This window comes from Gymnodraco acuticeps, unplaced genomic scaffold, assembly GCF_902827175.1.
Source record: "Gymnodraco acuticeps unplaced genomic scaffold, fGymAcu1.1, whole genome shotgun sequence".
NCBI classification, from domain to species: Eukaryota; Metazoa; Chordata; class Actinopteri; order Perciformes; family Bathydraconidae; genus Gymnodraco; species Gymnodraco acuticeps.
The window spans coordinates 113,748-127,517 of record NW_022989799.1 but is presented as its reverse complement, the minus strand read 5'-3'; the positions used below and the strand labels follow the sequence as shown (position 1 = coordinate 127,517).

Here is a 13,770-nt window from a genome sequence, read left to right as displayed (position 1 = left end):
ATAAAAAATAAAATCTTACCGGGGGGGCATGCCCCTGGACCCCCCTAGAGGATTTGAGGTCGACCCCCACTAAAAATCACATGGATAGGTTCCTAAATACATTAATAAATACATTTATTTTTTTAAATAGTAACCCATTTCCATATGTTCATGTGTGGGTAGTAGATTTAAACTATAGGGCTATCATTATGGACCCTGCCTGTACCTGTTCGCTCTGCCATCGCGTGAAGGGTCTGCTAACAAGCGACCAACAGAAAGGTTAATGTTGTTGCACGTCACCTCAACCCCCCCCGCTACCACCACCCCCCAAAGTATATTTCAGATCTGTGGGAAACACTGGCAGTTAATGGACCAGCACCAGAGGCATTCCCATACACACAGGCGTTGGAGCTGTTCTTCATGAAATCCCAGAAGGATGAAGTGCTCTGACAAACAGTGCCATCTTTGCGCAAAATGATTATACCGGAATGAAAAGTCAATAAATAATGTTGTTAAAACTTTTTTTTTTTTTTTCCCTTGCCACCACCCGCCCAAGTATATTTCATATCCGTGGGAAACACTGCATTCCCTTCTGAAACTCCATATTTAGCTTCCTCATAAACACTTGTGCATTCTGAATGAAGTCCATAAGCATATTCAATTCAGTAAGCACCTGATCTACATCTGCACACAGAACTGAGAACAGACACCCTGGTGTCAAATAAGGACGGATTAGATCTAGTTCCCTTTATTATCCTTCCACACATCTATAGCCCGTCTCCTATGCTCTGTGGTAACAAGCAGAGCAGCCGTCTTCAGAGATCATTATTCAAACCCATTACAGCAAGAAAGTCCTAATCTGTGTGCTGTGCTGATAATCTGCTGCTCAGTGTTCGCGCTGTAGATGATCAGATTAAAGGGAGCAGGGGGGGGGGCTCTTGTACTGATAAACTGTCAGGTAGACACTGGGGAAGATGACACTAGCTTTGTATATGAGCCTTGGTTCTGGCTCCTTTAATCAGAACACGCTGTACAACAATGACTTTCTACCTACAGTAACTGATCAACATGGAAATATGCATACAGATGATGTTATAAATGGTTTCATGCGAGATGAACAAACACTAATGATGTTTGTGGATGCTTAGCAAGTCGTGATGGAGTCATTAGTGCAACAGTAAATTGTCCTAATGTTATTCCTCTCTCAACATCACTCACCCAGCAATTAAGATCAGACAATAAGACATGATCTGCATTCCTCATGCAGAGGTGAATACAAAGAAGCTACAAGCTCCTCTCAGAGGCAATGAGAGAACATTTATTTTACAACAGTGTGAGAGTAACCTTGGCTAATGTTCACTTATTTATTAGAATTGATAATTTGATGTTTGTCAAAGTGCATTAATAACAAGAGCAATGCCATCAGTTGCTATCAGACAGCTATCATTGCTTAAACTAAACAAGGGGCTTCAAAGTCATTTTAGTTCAGCGGCCACATGAAGCCCAATTGGATCTCAAGTGGGCCGGACCAGTAAAATCATAGTATAAAGTCATCCATTATCAAAGGAACCAAGCGAAACATTAGGATTAAGAGAGGGAACAGGATCTGCAAAATATGAATAAAGACTCAGAAGGACAACTCTGACTGTTTGATTTCCACCACAAGCGACAGACTCTGCACATTGATCTTCAGAGTTTTTGACACGGCGACAGGTGCACGAGACAGCTCACCCATCACAACAGCTACATCGCTCTTATTAACAGCTGTCAGCTTCAGATCATGCCAATGCAAAAATATGGCTCCGGTAGAACAGTATAGAATATGGTTCAGTAATATTTTGGCCAGTTCATGCATTCGCCTGGTGTTTATAACTCATTCATCACATAGGAATGATGAGACTGGATTCATTTCTCACAGTGTCTGAGAACATTGGATGAAACTTGAGAATATGAAATGTTAGTTTTAAAATATGGGATGAAATTTGAGGAATATTAAATGTGATGTCATCTAGACTCTTTTTTTTCACTTGGACATGAACATCACAATGAAAAGAGTCTAGATGACATCACATTTAATATTCCTCAAATTTCATCCCATATTTTAAAACTTCCATTTCATATTCTCAAGTTTCATCCAATGTTCTCAGATTTAATTTTGGTAGTTTAAAATACCATTAACATTTTTAAGAAAACTAGATTAAAAGCCACAAGGAGAACAAATGGCACAATCGTTCTCTTCACTTGACTTTTAGTGTTTGCAATAAACACAGAGAAGATGTGGTTTCATTGACAGTTTTGAAGGAATACAAAATATATATATGGAAAAATTGAGACTATTGGAAATAAAAAGAAGGTAAATAGAGCATTATGAGTTTATCAGTGGCATGTACTACGAAGCAGGATTTGCGGTTAGCGAGGTAACTTCAGGGTTAACTCTGGGTTTTTGGTCCTACAACGCTGGTTCATTTCTTACCGGGGTAGATCTCCATGGTAACTTATGCTGAAAACATAATGTTCCAGATAAAAGATCAACTCAGTGAAAGAAATGCCTCGTGACCAATCAGAGCTCAACGCCTGCTGACCAATCAGAGCTCTGCATGGGGAGTTTAACATGTTAAGCCCAAGCCTGTTTTTCAGGCCTCAGGCTCGAAAATTACATTCCCAGAACAAATTACCATAACTACCCTTCTAAAAAGGGATACATTAATAATCTTTTTTCTCAAAGCAATGATAAACCTGTGAGTTGGATGTAGAAAAGTCAGAATCAATAATTTTAAAGTAAATTCAGATTGCACATAGTAAAAAAAATTAAATTATAGTGTCCGTCCAAAAAATATGTTTTACTTATAGTGAAAACCACCCTTGAATAATGGGATAGTAGACTAAAAGCTTTAGGAATCCAAACTATAACATAATAAGTACCCTGTATCAAGATTGATGCAAAACAAGTGACATTTGACCTTTTTAGAGAGATTTAGAAGAAAAAAAAATCCACTTCTGGGGTCATTTGGGTGGATTTGCCATATCTCTGGCCCCCCTCGTCGATTTTGAACCGTTGGAGCCAATATAATCGAGGGGAAGTTCCTAAATCCACCTACACGTTACCATTGAGGAGTGAGAGTGATGCGCACGCAGTTTGCCCAAACCGAAAGCTATGTTACGCTCTGAAAACTGAAAACTAGGCTTCTTGCCATAAATATGATGGATTATCAGTAATCATTTCAAAGTGACACACATTGGATTAACCTTCAGCAGCGTTTTTATCGTTTTAATGCCATTGAACACAACTTTTGATCGAAAAACAGCAAAGGTAAGACATATTTGCCGTGTTTGCTCAATAAAGCTACGTTGTGGGTTGTCTGGGTTTGCCTTTGCTGCCGCAAGTTTTGTTCGCACAGTGATGATACTTATACCTCTAGAATCTGTGGAATCTCAGCTTTAAATCTGATATATTGATTGTGCAGATTCGATAAGTAATAAAGTATTTCTACCGTGAGTTCTGTGCTAAGTGCGTGAAAATGGTTCATATCGACAGCTAGCTGAGTTTCTTCCTGATATGTGGGTATGACACATTAATAGTTTGTTAAATGTTAAGCCCTGAGACAGTTTCGTGAAAAAAGGCGGGGCTATGGGGCTTAACAGGTTAACGATATCAAGTCATATTACAGAATAAAGTAAATAAAGTTTAAACTGCTGTATGCAGGAAAGATGCCGACGTGTCCCACTTATACTTCATATCACATCATAATATATGTCCTTATCTGTGTCAGCTTCTCAAGCCGTATCTGGCCGTGCAACACGTACATTGTCTCATACTGTATGCCGAAGTATTATTTTAAGCAACACAAGTTGACGAAACACTCGAGTCAAATGTAATTAAAGTCAGATCCACTCCTGTCAGTAGGCTTCTCCATGTTTGTGATTGGTCAAATGTTGCTAACCCCGCCCCTTTCATGTGGACGCGCTCTCAGCCGGACAGAGAAACCCTGGGTTGATTTACCGAGTTGATAACCAGCGTCGAAGGACGACACGTTTGTTAGGGTTAGTTAAGCCTTTAGATAACTCCAACATATCCAGGGTCTGTTGAACTGGCTTCGTCGCACAGGCCACAGGCCTCGATAAGCAACTGGCCTGATTGTGTTTGTGTGATTATAATTGTTTACATTTTCTATATTAAAAAGACGTGTGACAAGAAGGAACAGTCAGTTAACGGTAAACAAAATATTGTAATTATACATTTGAGACCCACTCTATATACCTAACCTGTTTGAATTTGTAAAAAACCATAACACACTATACAGGAAGAAAGCAAAAGGGTTTTTGACTGGCCCTGGATCAGTTCTGATTCATGAGGCTTTGGAGAGGGATCAGACTGACAGTAAGACATGAGTCCTGTGAGGGTGCAGGTCTGCAGAGTTGAGGAGGATCTGCTTCACGGTACTGCCTGCTGGTCTTAAGGTCTTAAGGCAAGGCAAGGCAATCTTATTTATATAGCACTTTTCAGCACGTGGCTATTCAAAGTGCTTTACAGATTAAAACCAAAAGACATTTAAGAACAAATACAGCATAAATATATTATTAAAAAGGCATTTAAAAACAGGCATAATAAGCAAAGGTAATGAAATAAATTAAATAATAAACACAGCAGGTACAGAATACATGACTAAAAAGGGATACTGGAGTGTGAGTATGGGCAGCTCAATTAAAAGCAGCGGCAAATAGGTGCCTTTTTAGTCGGGATTTAAAAATAGGAAGTGTTTCGGCGGACGTGCACGATTTAGGCAGTTTGTTCCAAATTGTTGGGGTATAATAACTAAAAGCTGCTTTTCCATGTTTAGTGGTTATTCTCGGAACAGAGAGCAGACCCGACCCAGAAGACCTGAGACTTCTGGATGCTTCATAGTGATGGAGTAGGTCGTCTATATACCTCGGTCCTAAGCCATTTAGTGATTTAAAAACTAGCAGTAGTATTTTAAAATCAATTCATTGGCAGACTGGAAGCCAGTGTAATGATCTCAGAACCGGAGTGATGTGATCCACTTTTCTAGTGTCAGTGAGGACTCGAGCAGCAGTGTTCTGAATCAGCTGCAGCTTTCTGATAGATTTTTTAGTGAGCCCTGTGAATACACTATTGCAGTAGTCGAGTCTACTGAAAATATAAGCATGGACAAGTTTTTCTAAATCCTGTTGCGACATTAGTTTTAGACCTAATAACTGTTGTAATGTGGCTGTTGAAATGCAGGTCTGAGTCCATCACTACACCTAGATTTCTGGCTTTATTAGTGGTTTTGTAGTCTGCCGACTGAAGCTCTGTGATTACTTTTAATCGGTCCTTCTTTGCTCCAAAAACAATGATCTCAGTTTTTTGTTTGTTCAGTTAGAGAAAGTTCTGAGTAATCCAGTCAGTGATGTGTTCAATGCACTTGCTCAGTGTTCTAATCGGAGAGTAGTCTCCCAGTGTAATTTTAAAATAAATCTGGGTGTCGTCTGCATAGATGTGATAGCTTAGATCGCTCTTTTTAATAATTTCAGCCAGAGGTAGCATATACATATTAAAAAGCAAAGGTCCTAAAATGGAGCCTTGAGGAACCCCGCATGACATGACATGATTTGTAATTGCCTATTGAGACAAAGTTTGTTCTGTCCTTCAAGTAGGAGCTAAACCAGTTTAGAGCTGTTGCTGAAACTCCCACCCAGTTTTCAAGACGGTCTAGCAATATGTTGTGGTCAACAGTATCAAAGGCAGCGCTGAGATCTAATAATAGTAACACTGATATTCTGCCACTGTCTGTGTTCAAATGGATGTCATTTAAGACCTTAACAAGTGAAGTCTCAGTGCTTAAGGGGAAGTAAGTGGGATCACATCACCTCTGTGTGACCTGCAGGAGCTGCTGATGGGCACATCAGGAGTATTATTATATTTGCTGACAGAACCCTCTGAGAAACAAGATCTAGACAATTCTACACCTGTTTGGCAGGATTTCCCTTTAGAGATGACATAGCCTCCTTTTCATTCACATCTGTGGATTATATGGAGTCTAGACAACAGCCTTCCAGGACAGCGACAGAATGTAGCAATGAAGACAACCAGACATGTGACAACCATATAACCAGCCTGCAGATTCCTGGATCTACATGTAGGCTGGAAAGCTGCCTGCTCACAGAGCCAGCAGCTGCCTCAGCTTCTCTTCCAGCTCTCTGCTCAATGAGCTCCCATTATTACTGAACAACTCTTCACAAAGTGGCCAAATACCTCATGTGCACTGCGCACACATTTGCATTTTTTTAAATAGATATTGATAATGGATAGAATCCATTCGCTAAAGTATAGACCAGGGGTGTTCAAACCTTTTTCACGAGGGCCACATACAGAAAAAAATACGAAGGGCTGGGCCACTCACTAGAGGTATATTGCCTCGTGAATTCAGTTATAAGTTAGTAAAATCAATCAAATGTAGGTAAATTATATGCTAATATGCTTTAAGAATTTCATTTTGTTGACTCATTCTTTAAAACAGGACCCTCAGATTGCTTATAATAAGAGGAAATACGAAGGGTATATTTTAAGCTTGTTAGACAAATAAGTTATTGGGCTTTTTTCTTATCAACAAAAGAAAATTCAACTTTAATTGACTGAACTTATTGAAAAATGAGCTTATTTACACATGAAAACTACTGTGTAATATATGTTTACATTTATATTGAAGAAGTACAATACAAGACAAGCACAAGTTTCATTTGTGGGCCATATTTCATTATACTTTTTGAATCTGCTGAGGGCCAATTCAAAATGACCGGCCGGCTTTTGGAATAGACAAGGGGTTTTCAAAGTGTGGGAAGGTGAGCCTCCCCTCAGAGAACATAAGAACAGCCGCGCCCATACTTGCCAACCCTCCCGATTTTCGCGGGAGACTCCCGATTTCATTGCCCTCTCCCGGTTTCCTCCCGGGGTCATATTTCTCCCGCATTTCTCCCGATTTCTGACAAAATCAGATTTACTCAGGACTGTTTCCACTCGGACTTTAATATACAGCTACACCATTGTTTGGTTTCCATGGTAGCACGTCTCCTGGGGGGCGCAGAGGCATGCCAGGGGGGGGCGCGAGAGACCAGGAGGAAAAATGGTTATAAAAATAAAAAATAAATCATAATGAAAAAAAAAAAAAAATAGAAAAATGATTGATTCGAAAATAATATAATGCAGTACAGTACTATTACATCTGGGTCTCTGTGTTTCATTAAAGCTCGACTGTGTGTGTGTGTGTGTGTGTGTGTGTGTGTGTGTGTGTGTGTGTGTGTGTGTGTGTGTGTGTGTGTGTGTGTGTGTGTGTGTGTGTGTGTGTGTGTGTGTGTGTGTGTGTGTGTGAAACGAGCCATTTTGTGTGCACGAGCGAGAGAGAGCGCACCGGTACTGGAGATCGTTGTTGTTAGCTTCTGGTGCTAGCGAGCTACGCTAACAGATATAAGGAGTTTTTTCAACAACAAAGTGGAGGAGAGTCCTCTCCTGTCAGACTGAGAGACTCAGTGAGCTAAAGGACTCTGTCAGTGTTATCTCAGTGGGCCTCGTTTTGGTCACCATTAATGTAAACAATTATTTCCGAGGCACACGTTTATATGATCATTATAGTTATACAAAAATAAGATAATAAATGAAAAACAGGTATGAAATACTATATGACAGTAAAAAAAAGAATAAAGTTTAAAAGGGTGATTTGTAAAATATCCATAAAGAAAAAGTAAATCTGTTTACAGTTCTGTTTCATATGGGTGTTGAGAGAGGTATCCATAGATCTCTTCATGTTGCTCTCAAAGTGCACCAGATTGATGCATTTAACTTCAATATTTAAAAATAAATCTTTCCAGGGGAGCATGCCCCCGGACTCCCCTATGTGAGGTCCACACACCACCTGTAAAAATAGCACTTTACCCCTGCTTACACCTATATGCCGTGAGCTGATTATCGAGCATTCATTGTAACAGTCGCGGGTACACTGTGTGTGTGCGTGTGGGGAGTGTTGCAGTAGAACATTCCACTGTAGCGCCCGGTACATTAATGGGAAACCCTAAATGTTTGAGCACCCTATATGAAACGTCAAGCTACCCCACAGCACCCCCAAAAGAAATCTCTGGCGCCGCCACTGAGCCTGACTATTTCTGTTGGGGGGGCCCGACTTTTTTTTTTCTCCAAAGGGGGGGCCTGACAAAAAGTTTGAGAACCACTGGACTAGATGAAGGTCTCAAAGCCAACATGATTAATGTAGTGAGCAACAGTGTGACATATTTATTATTTCCCCCTATGTTTAAACACATTCATTACGTAAGCTAATACATGTATATTGTTTCCTTTAATGAGAATCAAAGTGGAGTTAAGAGTTTGAAACACTGTCATAAGAGCAAATCAGCTGTTATGCGATTGTTAGGAGAAGGTTTATTAAGGTAGGCAGTAGGTGGCGACGGTTGTCTGGTCGGAAAACAATGCAAAGGAAGCAACAAGATGAGGTAATTCATAGATACCCACACCAAACACTGTGCCTCCCTCTTCCTGAGCAACTCACCAGCCATGACAGTGTCACACACACACAAGTCAATCCGTCACAAACCTAATATCTGTAACTGCAATGGTAAATAACAAATCACAACCATGATGAACAGTTACTTACGGATGTGAAGGCCAGGAGTTCCTCTGCTGTCAGTTTGTGAACGGGGTTGTTCTTCTGGAAGTCCGTGCTGCAAGACAACACACTCAGTCAACCATTGGTACATCCTGAAACCAGACTAGAGTCCACAGTTTCTCCAGCAGCTCTGTGACTGTGCGTCAAGATACATTCTTACCTCAGCTTCTAATGTGATAAAAATGATAACACTGAAATGATAATGTTTAATAGGTAGGATGAGGATTAACATGTAGGTTTAGCTTAATAGCATAATAACATTTTCTGATTGCAATTCCTGCAAAATACAGCTGAAAGGATGTAATTAGTTTTGAAGGTACTTATTCACAAAAGAAGGTCCTAGTATTTGTTTGTATTTTGTTCAGAAGATCAAACTTATTACAATCGATTCTCGAATGTATGTCCACATTTATGGCAATGCAAAGATCTTTCTAGAACTGCAACTTAAAACTATTTATAAACGATAAAATAGTTTTTTTAATATATATGAAAATAAAGCTTATTTTGGTTCATTTGTATTAGCCAAAATGGGTGGCAAATTATTGTTTGTTTTTAGGGACAAAGGCCCAATGACAAGTTGATTTAGAAACACTTTGTGTGCGTTTTCTCTCCTTTTGTGATGGATCAATGAAGCCGGACATGACTGGCTCTATCGTGGAGTCGACATTAGCACACTGAGCGAGGGCAAAGCTAACAGAAGGGAATTTGACCTATGTGTTTGTTATTTAATGTTTTTGAATGTATCGGACATTTTCTTCTCTGTATCGTTGGTCTCTGCCTCCGTCAGAGTTTCCGTTGCCGGTCAACATGTCCGTTAAAGTTTAAATCTTCCGGACAAAATGAGAAAAGTGCCGGTCAACGGTCTTCTTTGTTATTTATTGAGCTTTAAAACAAATTGATATGATTTGATATTAAACAAACAAATTATAGTGGGAATAATAACACGGGAATAATAAACGGAGCCACATACTATTCTTGTCTGTCACATACTCTTCTGTCTGTCACATACTTTTCTTGTCTGTCACATACTCTTCTTGTCTGTCACATACTATTCTTGTCTGCCACATACTATTCTTGTCTGTCACATACTATTCTTGTCTGTCACATACTCTTCTTGTCTGTCACATACTATTCTTGTCTGCCACATACTATTCTTGTCTGCCACATACTATTCTTATCTGCCACATACTATTCTTGTCTGTCACATACTATTCTTGTCTGCCACATACTATTCTTGTCTGCCACATACTATTCAGACATACTATTCTTGTCTGTCACATACTATTCTTGTCTGTCACATACTATTCTTGTCTGCCACATACTATTCTTGTCTGCCACATACTATTCTTGTCTGTCACATACTATTCTTGTCTGCCACATACTATTCTTGTCTGTCACATACTATTCTTGTCTGTCACATACTATTCTTGTCTGCCACATACTATTCTTGTCTGTCACATAAGTGGCGCAACTGATGCGGTATTGTGCTAAGTGGAAATTATTTTGACCGGAGAGATTTGGATTTGCCGGTCTTCAGCATATTTTACCGGTCAAATTCTGGCTAACGGAAACTCTGGCCTCCGTCACTTTCAAATGCTTTCTCAAGAGACAAAAGAGATGGCGTCATTTCCCACAGTAGAAGATGTTGCCAAAGCACGTGCTGTGAATTACACATAAACCAACTGATGAATTAAGAAATGTTTATTGGTCAATTTTAAAGATTTGTTAGAATTTTAGCAAATTACATTTTTGTGCATTCATTGAATATGTGTACCAAATGTCACAGCTCCAATCCTGTGTGTGAGGATATGCCCAGAACTACAGAGAAGGACAAAAGAAAATCCAGACAAGGTCACATCGCCGAGTTAAAAGGAGCTTGGAGAGGACGAGCTGACCGGGGACTCTTTAACTTTTTAAGCCCTTGGCTAAAATGTAATATGAAGTAATTACATCCTGCGATGTGCTCTCATTAATACAAGACCCTCAGACAATGACGAGGTAATTCAAATTCCTGAGAGCACTGTGTGTTCGGTCAAAGTGACCACTTCCTTCAGACACTCAAACTGTTGCTGACACTTATTAAAGTCACAGGTTACCCTTACACCATCCATATTCACTTATATTTTTCAGTTGATCATTTTATTGAAGAACCATTTGAACCAATCTAACTACTTACACCAGCTTCATTGATGCTCTGTGCATAACTGCCAATCATTTGACTCAGTTTATCTTCTAAATGCTTTTCCACTGAAATACGCACGTCCCTGATTCTCCCTGATCCCACCTTTTCCTTTGCTCTGAAGATAGAAACAAGTATATAAGCTTAGCATGTGTTTTTAATTAACCCCAAAGTTCCCCCCTATTCCGGCTGTGTGTCCACAAGGTGATAGCACATACTCAGAGCTTTCTTTTCATATATTGCATGAACCTGCTATGTTCTTTCTCTGTAAGCCTACACATGAGTTCCCTTTGATAATGGAGAAGAAAGCAGGTATGTGGAGCTGCCATTAATTAAGGAGAGCCGCTGCTCATCAATCATCTCCTAATAATCTGTGTGACCGCTTCAGTGGCCTTCACTTGACCTGTGCAGTCCCAGCAGCATCATGGGAATTAATCAGATTTGCTGTGAAGCTAATGGATCCAGATTATATTCATTGTTTTATATTAACCCTTTCCTGGATAAAATCACCACTACAAACAAGTTGGTAGTAAGGCAAGGCAAGGCCAGTTTATTTATATAGCACCTTTCAACACAAGGCAATTCAAAGTGCTTTACAAAAAACGAAAGACATTAAGAAAATGGCATTTAAAATCAGTCATTAAAAAGAAAAGATAATAAAATTAACATTAAAATAAAAAATACATGGATAAAAGTTACAGTGCAGTTTAAGATGTGAATAGTTCAATTAAAAGCAGCGGCAAAAAGAAAAGTCTTCAGTCTGGATTTAAAAGTAGTCAGAAATGCAGCGGACCTGCAGTTTTCAGGGAGTTTGTTCCAGATATTTGGAGCATAATAACTGAACGCTGCTTTAGTAGGTGAAACATAATCTCTTGTTTTTTCAAGATGTTGCTTATTTTACCCATAGACTTTTTCTTGCTTCAAGAAATGATTGTTGCATATGTATGCATTATTCTTTAGGAGCTAACTGCTCTCACAAACACAGCTGACCAATCCGAACCCACAATACCATTTACACAGATATATTTTGATCAATTAAATTATTTTTCCATAAAGCCATGTTTGAGTGTGCACCTCTTTCCTATTTCACACAATAGAAAGGATTGAAAAGTGGACAATACAGCAGGATTTTCATCCCAATGTCAAGTTTAAATGTGTCCATTTAAAAAAGGGATGGAACCATTTTTACTGATAGAAATGGTCAAACATTACCTTAATTTGCCCGGTTCTTTTAAAGCATACAGCACAAAATGTTTTCGTTGTATTCCATATTTGTCGAGACGAAAGTCAATATTGAAAGAAAAATAATAATATCTGAGAAAAACGGACGGATAAATAATTATTTATATGTATTTTCGTTTAGGTTATTATTGTGATAGTATTGTTCAATACCATGGGGGTATTCGTTTTATTTTTGAATAGCGCAGTGGCGAGCCGTCAGGGCTCTCTAGGCCCTCTGTGAGGGCCTAAGATATTATACAAAAATAATATTTAAAAACATTAAAAAAAAATAAGATTTTTTTTTGTTATATTTTTCATTAGTTTTACCAAAATAACTTGATTTAGTTGTATTTAAAATAACATTTCCAAAGAAATAAATCCTTCGAATCTGCCTATTCAGTTTCTGTTGGAATGTGAAGGGTTAAATGAAAGAAGCTCGTCTCTGCGAGTCTGTGAAGAGAGGAGCTGTTGGACGTCCAGGCGGTCCAGCTATGAATTCACAGAGGGCCCCGCTATAGTAACTGAACGAGAGAGTAATGTCAAATGACAGTACAATTGACCAATCATATCTTCCCTCTAAATGGGTGGGTGTTATTATCGCGGACTTTATGACAAGTTCCGCCCGCTGTGAAACTTTTCTTGTTTCCATAGCAACAACAACTTCCTGTCAACAGCGTTAACTCGCCTTCAAAATAAAAGCATGCCAAATTACACTTAAGACATACAACTGCAACGAAAGTAACAAACACAATGCAATATCCTTTTCAATTTCAAAGAACACAAATAGGGTTATTTACAGGTGTTGTTTTATGTGGTAGAGGGTCGCTTTCATTGATGCGTTTTGCACCCCGGGCCGTTGTTTTGATATTCCGCTGAAGTATACGCTGTGACGTAATAACTCGACGGAAGGGGGGGGGGGGGGGTCAGAGGGCCTAGGTATAAAAGTCACGGCTCGCCACTGGAATAGCGTAGTCTACTTCTCTTGATGATAAGCGAGCTGTTATTAAAAAATATTAATGCCGCTTCCGGTAACACGGCAACAAAAGGGGCAGGAATTATGATGGCCGATCTTTTGTTCCCAAAGCCACGGAGGGAGAAGTTGGCGACAGTGTGTGTGAGGCTGCAAAGACGCCGTTGGTATGTTTCTCCGTTGCTTATTGCGTTGTAAGTTCTTGATCTGTTGCCTTATTAGCCGCATTCACACCGCAGGACTTTCCCTGGTACTTTGGTTCTTTAGTTCCGTTAGTACCAATAATGTCGCGTTCACACCGCCGGGACTACTTAGTGCCGGGAACTCTTTTTGGCCATTTTCAGTCCCTGCTAGAGAGGTGGTACGAACCTGGTGATAAAAGAGTGCCAATTTCTATTCTATTTCTATTGGCTGGGCGAATTGCAAACCACGCCCCGTTAGACTCTGAATTTTTTTTGTTAGGCAGCCATTTTTTTCCTCGCTACAAAACCACATCCACACCTGAGCGAGTAGTTTTTTTGTACTTTAAAGCAGTTATGACCACACGTACTACAACACCGGAGCGGTGGAATGATGAGGAAGTGTCGGTGCTTCTGGCAATTTACTCTGAGGACGGGATGCAGCAGCTTCTACAGAAATCAGTTCCCAACTCCAAATGTTTTGAGCGATGTTCGCAAAAGCTACTTGAGCTGGGAATCGTGCACAGTGCACACGGATGCCGGGTAAAAATAAAGAAACTCAGGCAGGAC

At 39.6% G+C, this 13,770-nt stretch overlaps 1 protein-coding gene across 1 annotated transcript in view; it reads right to left on the bottom strand.

Moving 5' to 3' along the window:
- The window catches only part of ttc27 (tetratricopeptide repeat domain 27), a 110,249-nt gene that overhangs the window by 47,650 nt on the left and 48,829 nt on the right, over nt 1–13,770 (bottom strand). Inside the window, exon 9 of the mRNA XM_034223051.1 lies at nt 8,640–8,706. Coding sequence (XP_034078942.1) covers nt 8,640–8,706 — 67 coding nt within the window. The remainder of the gene's footprint in view (nt 1–8,639; nt 8,707–13,770) is intronic.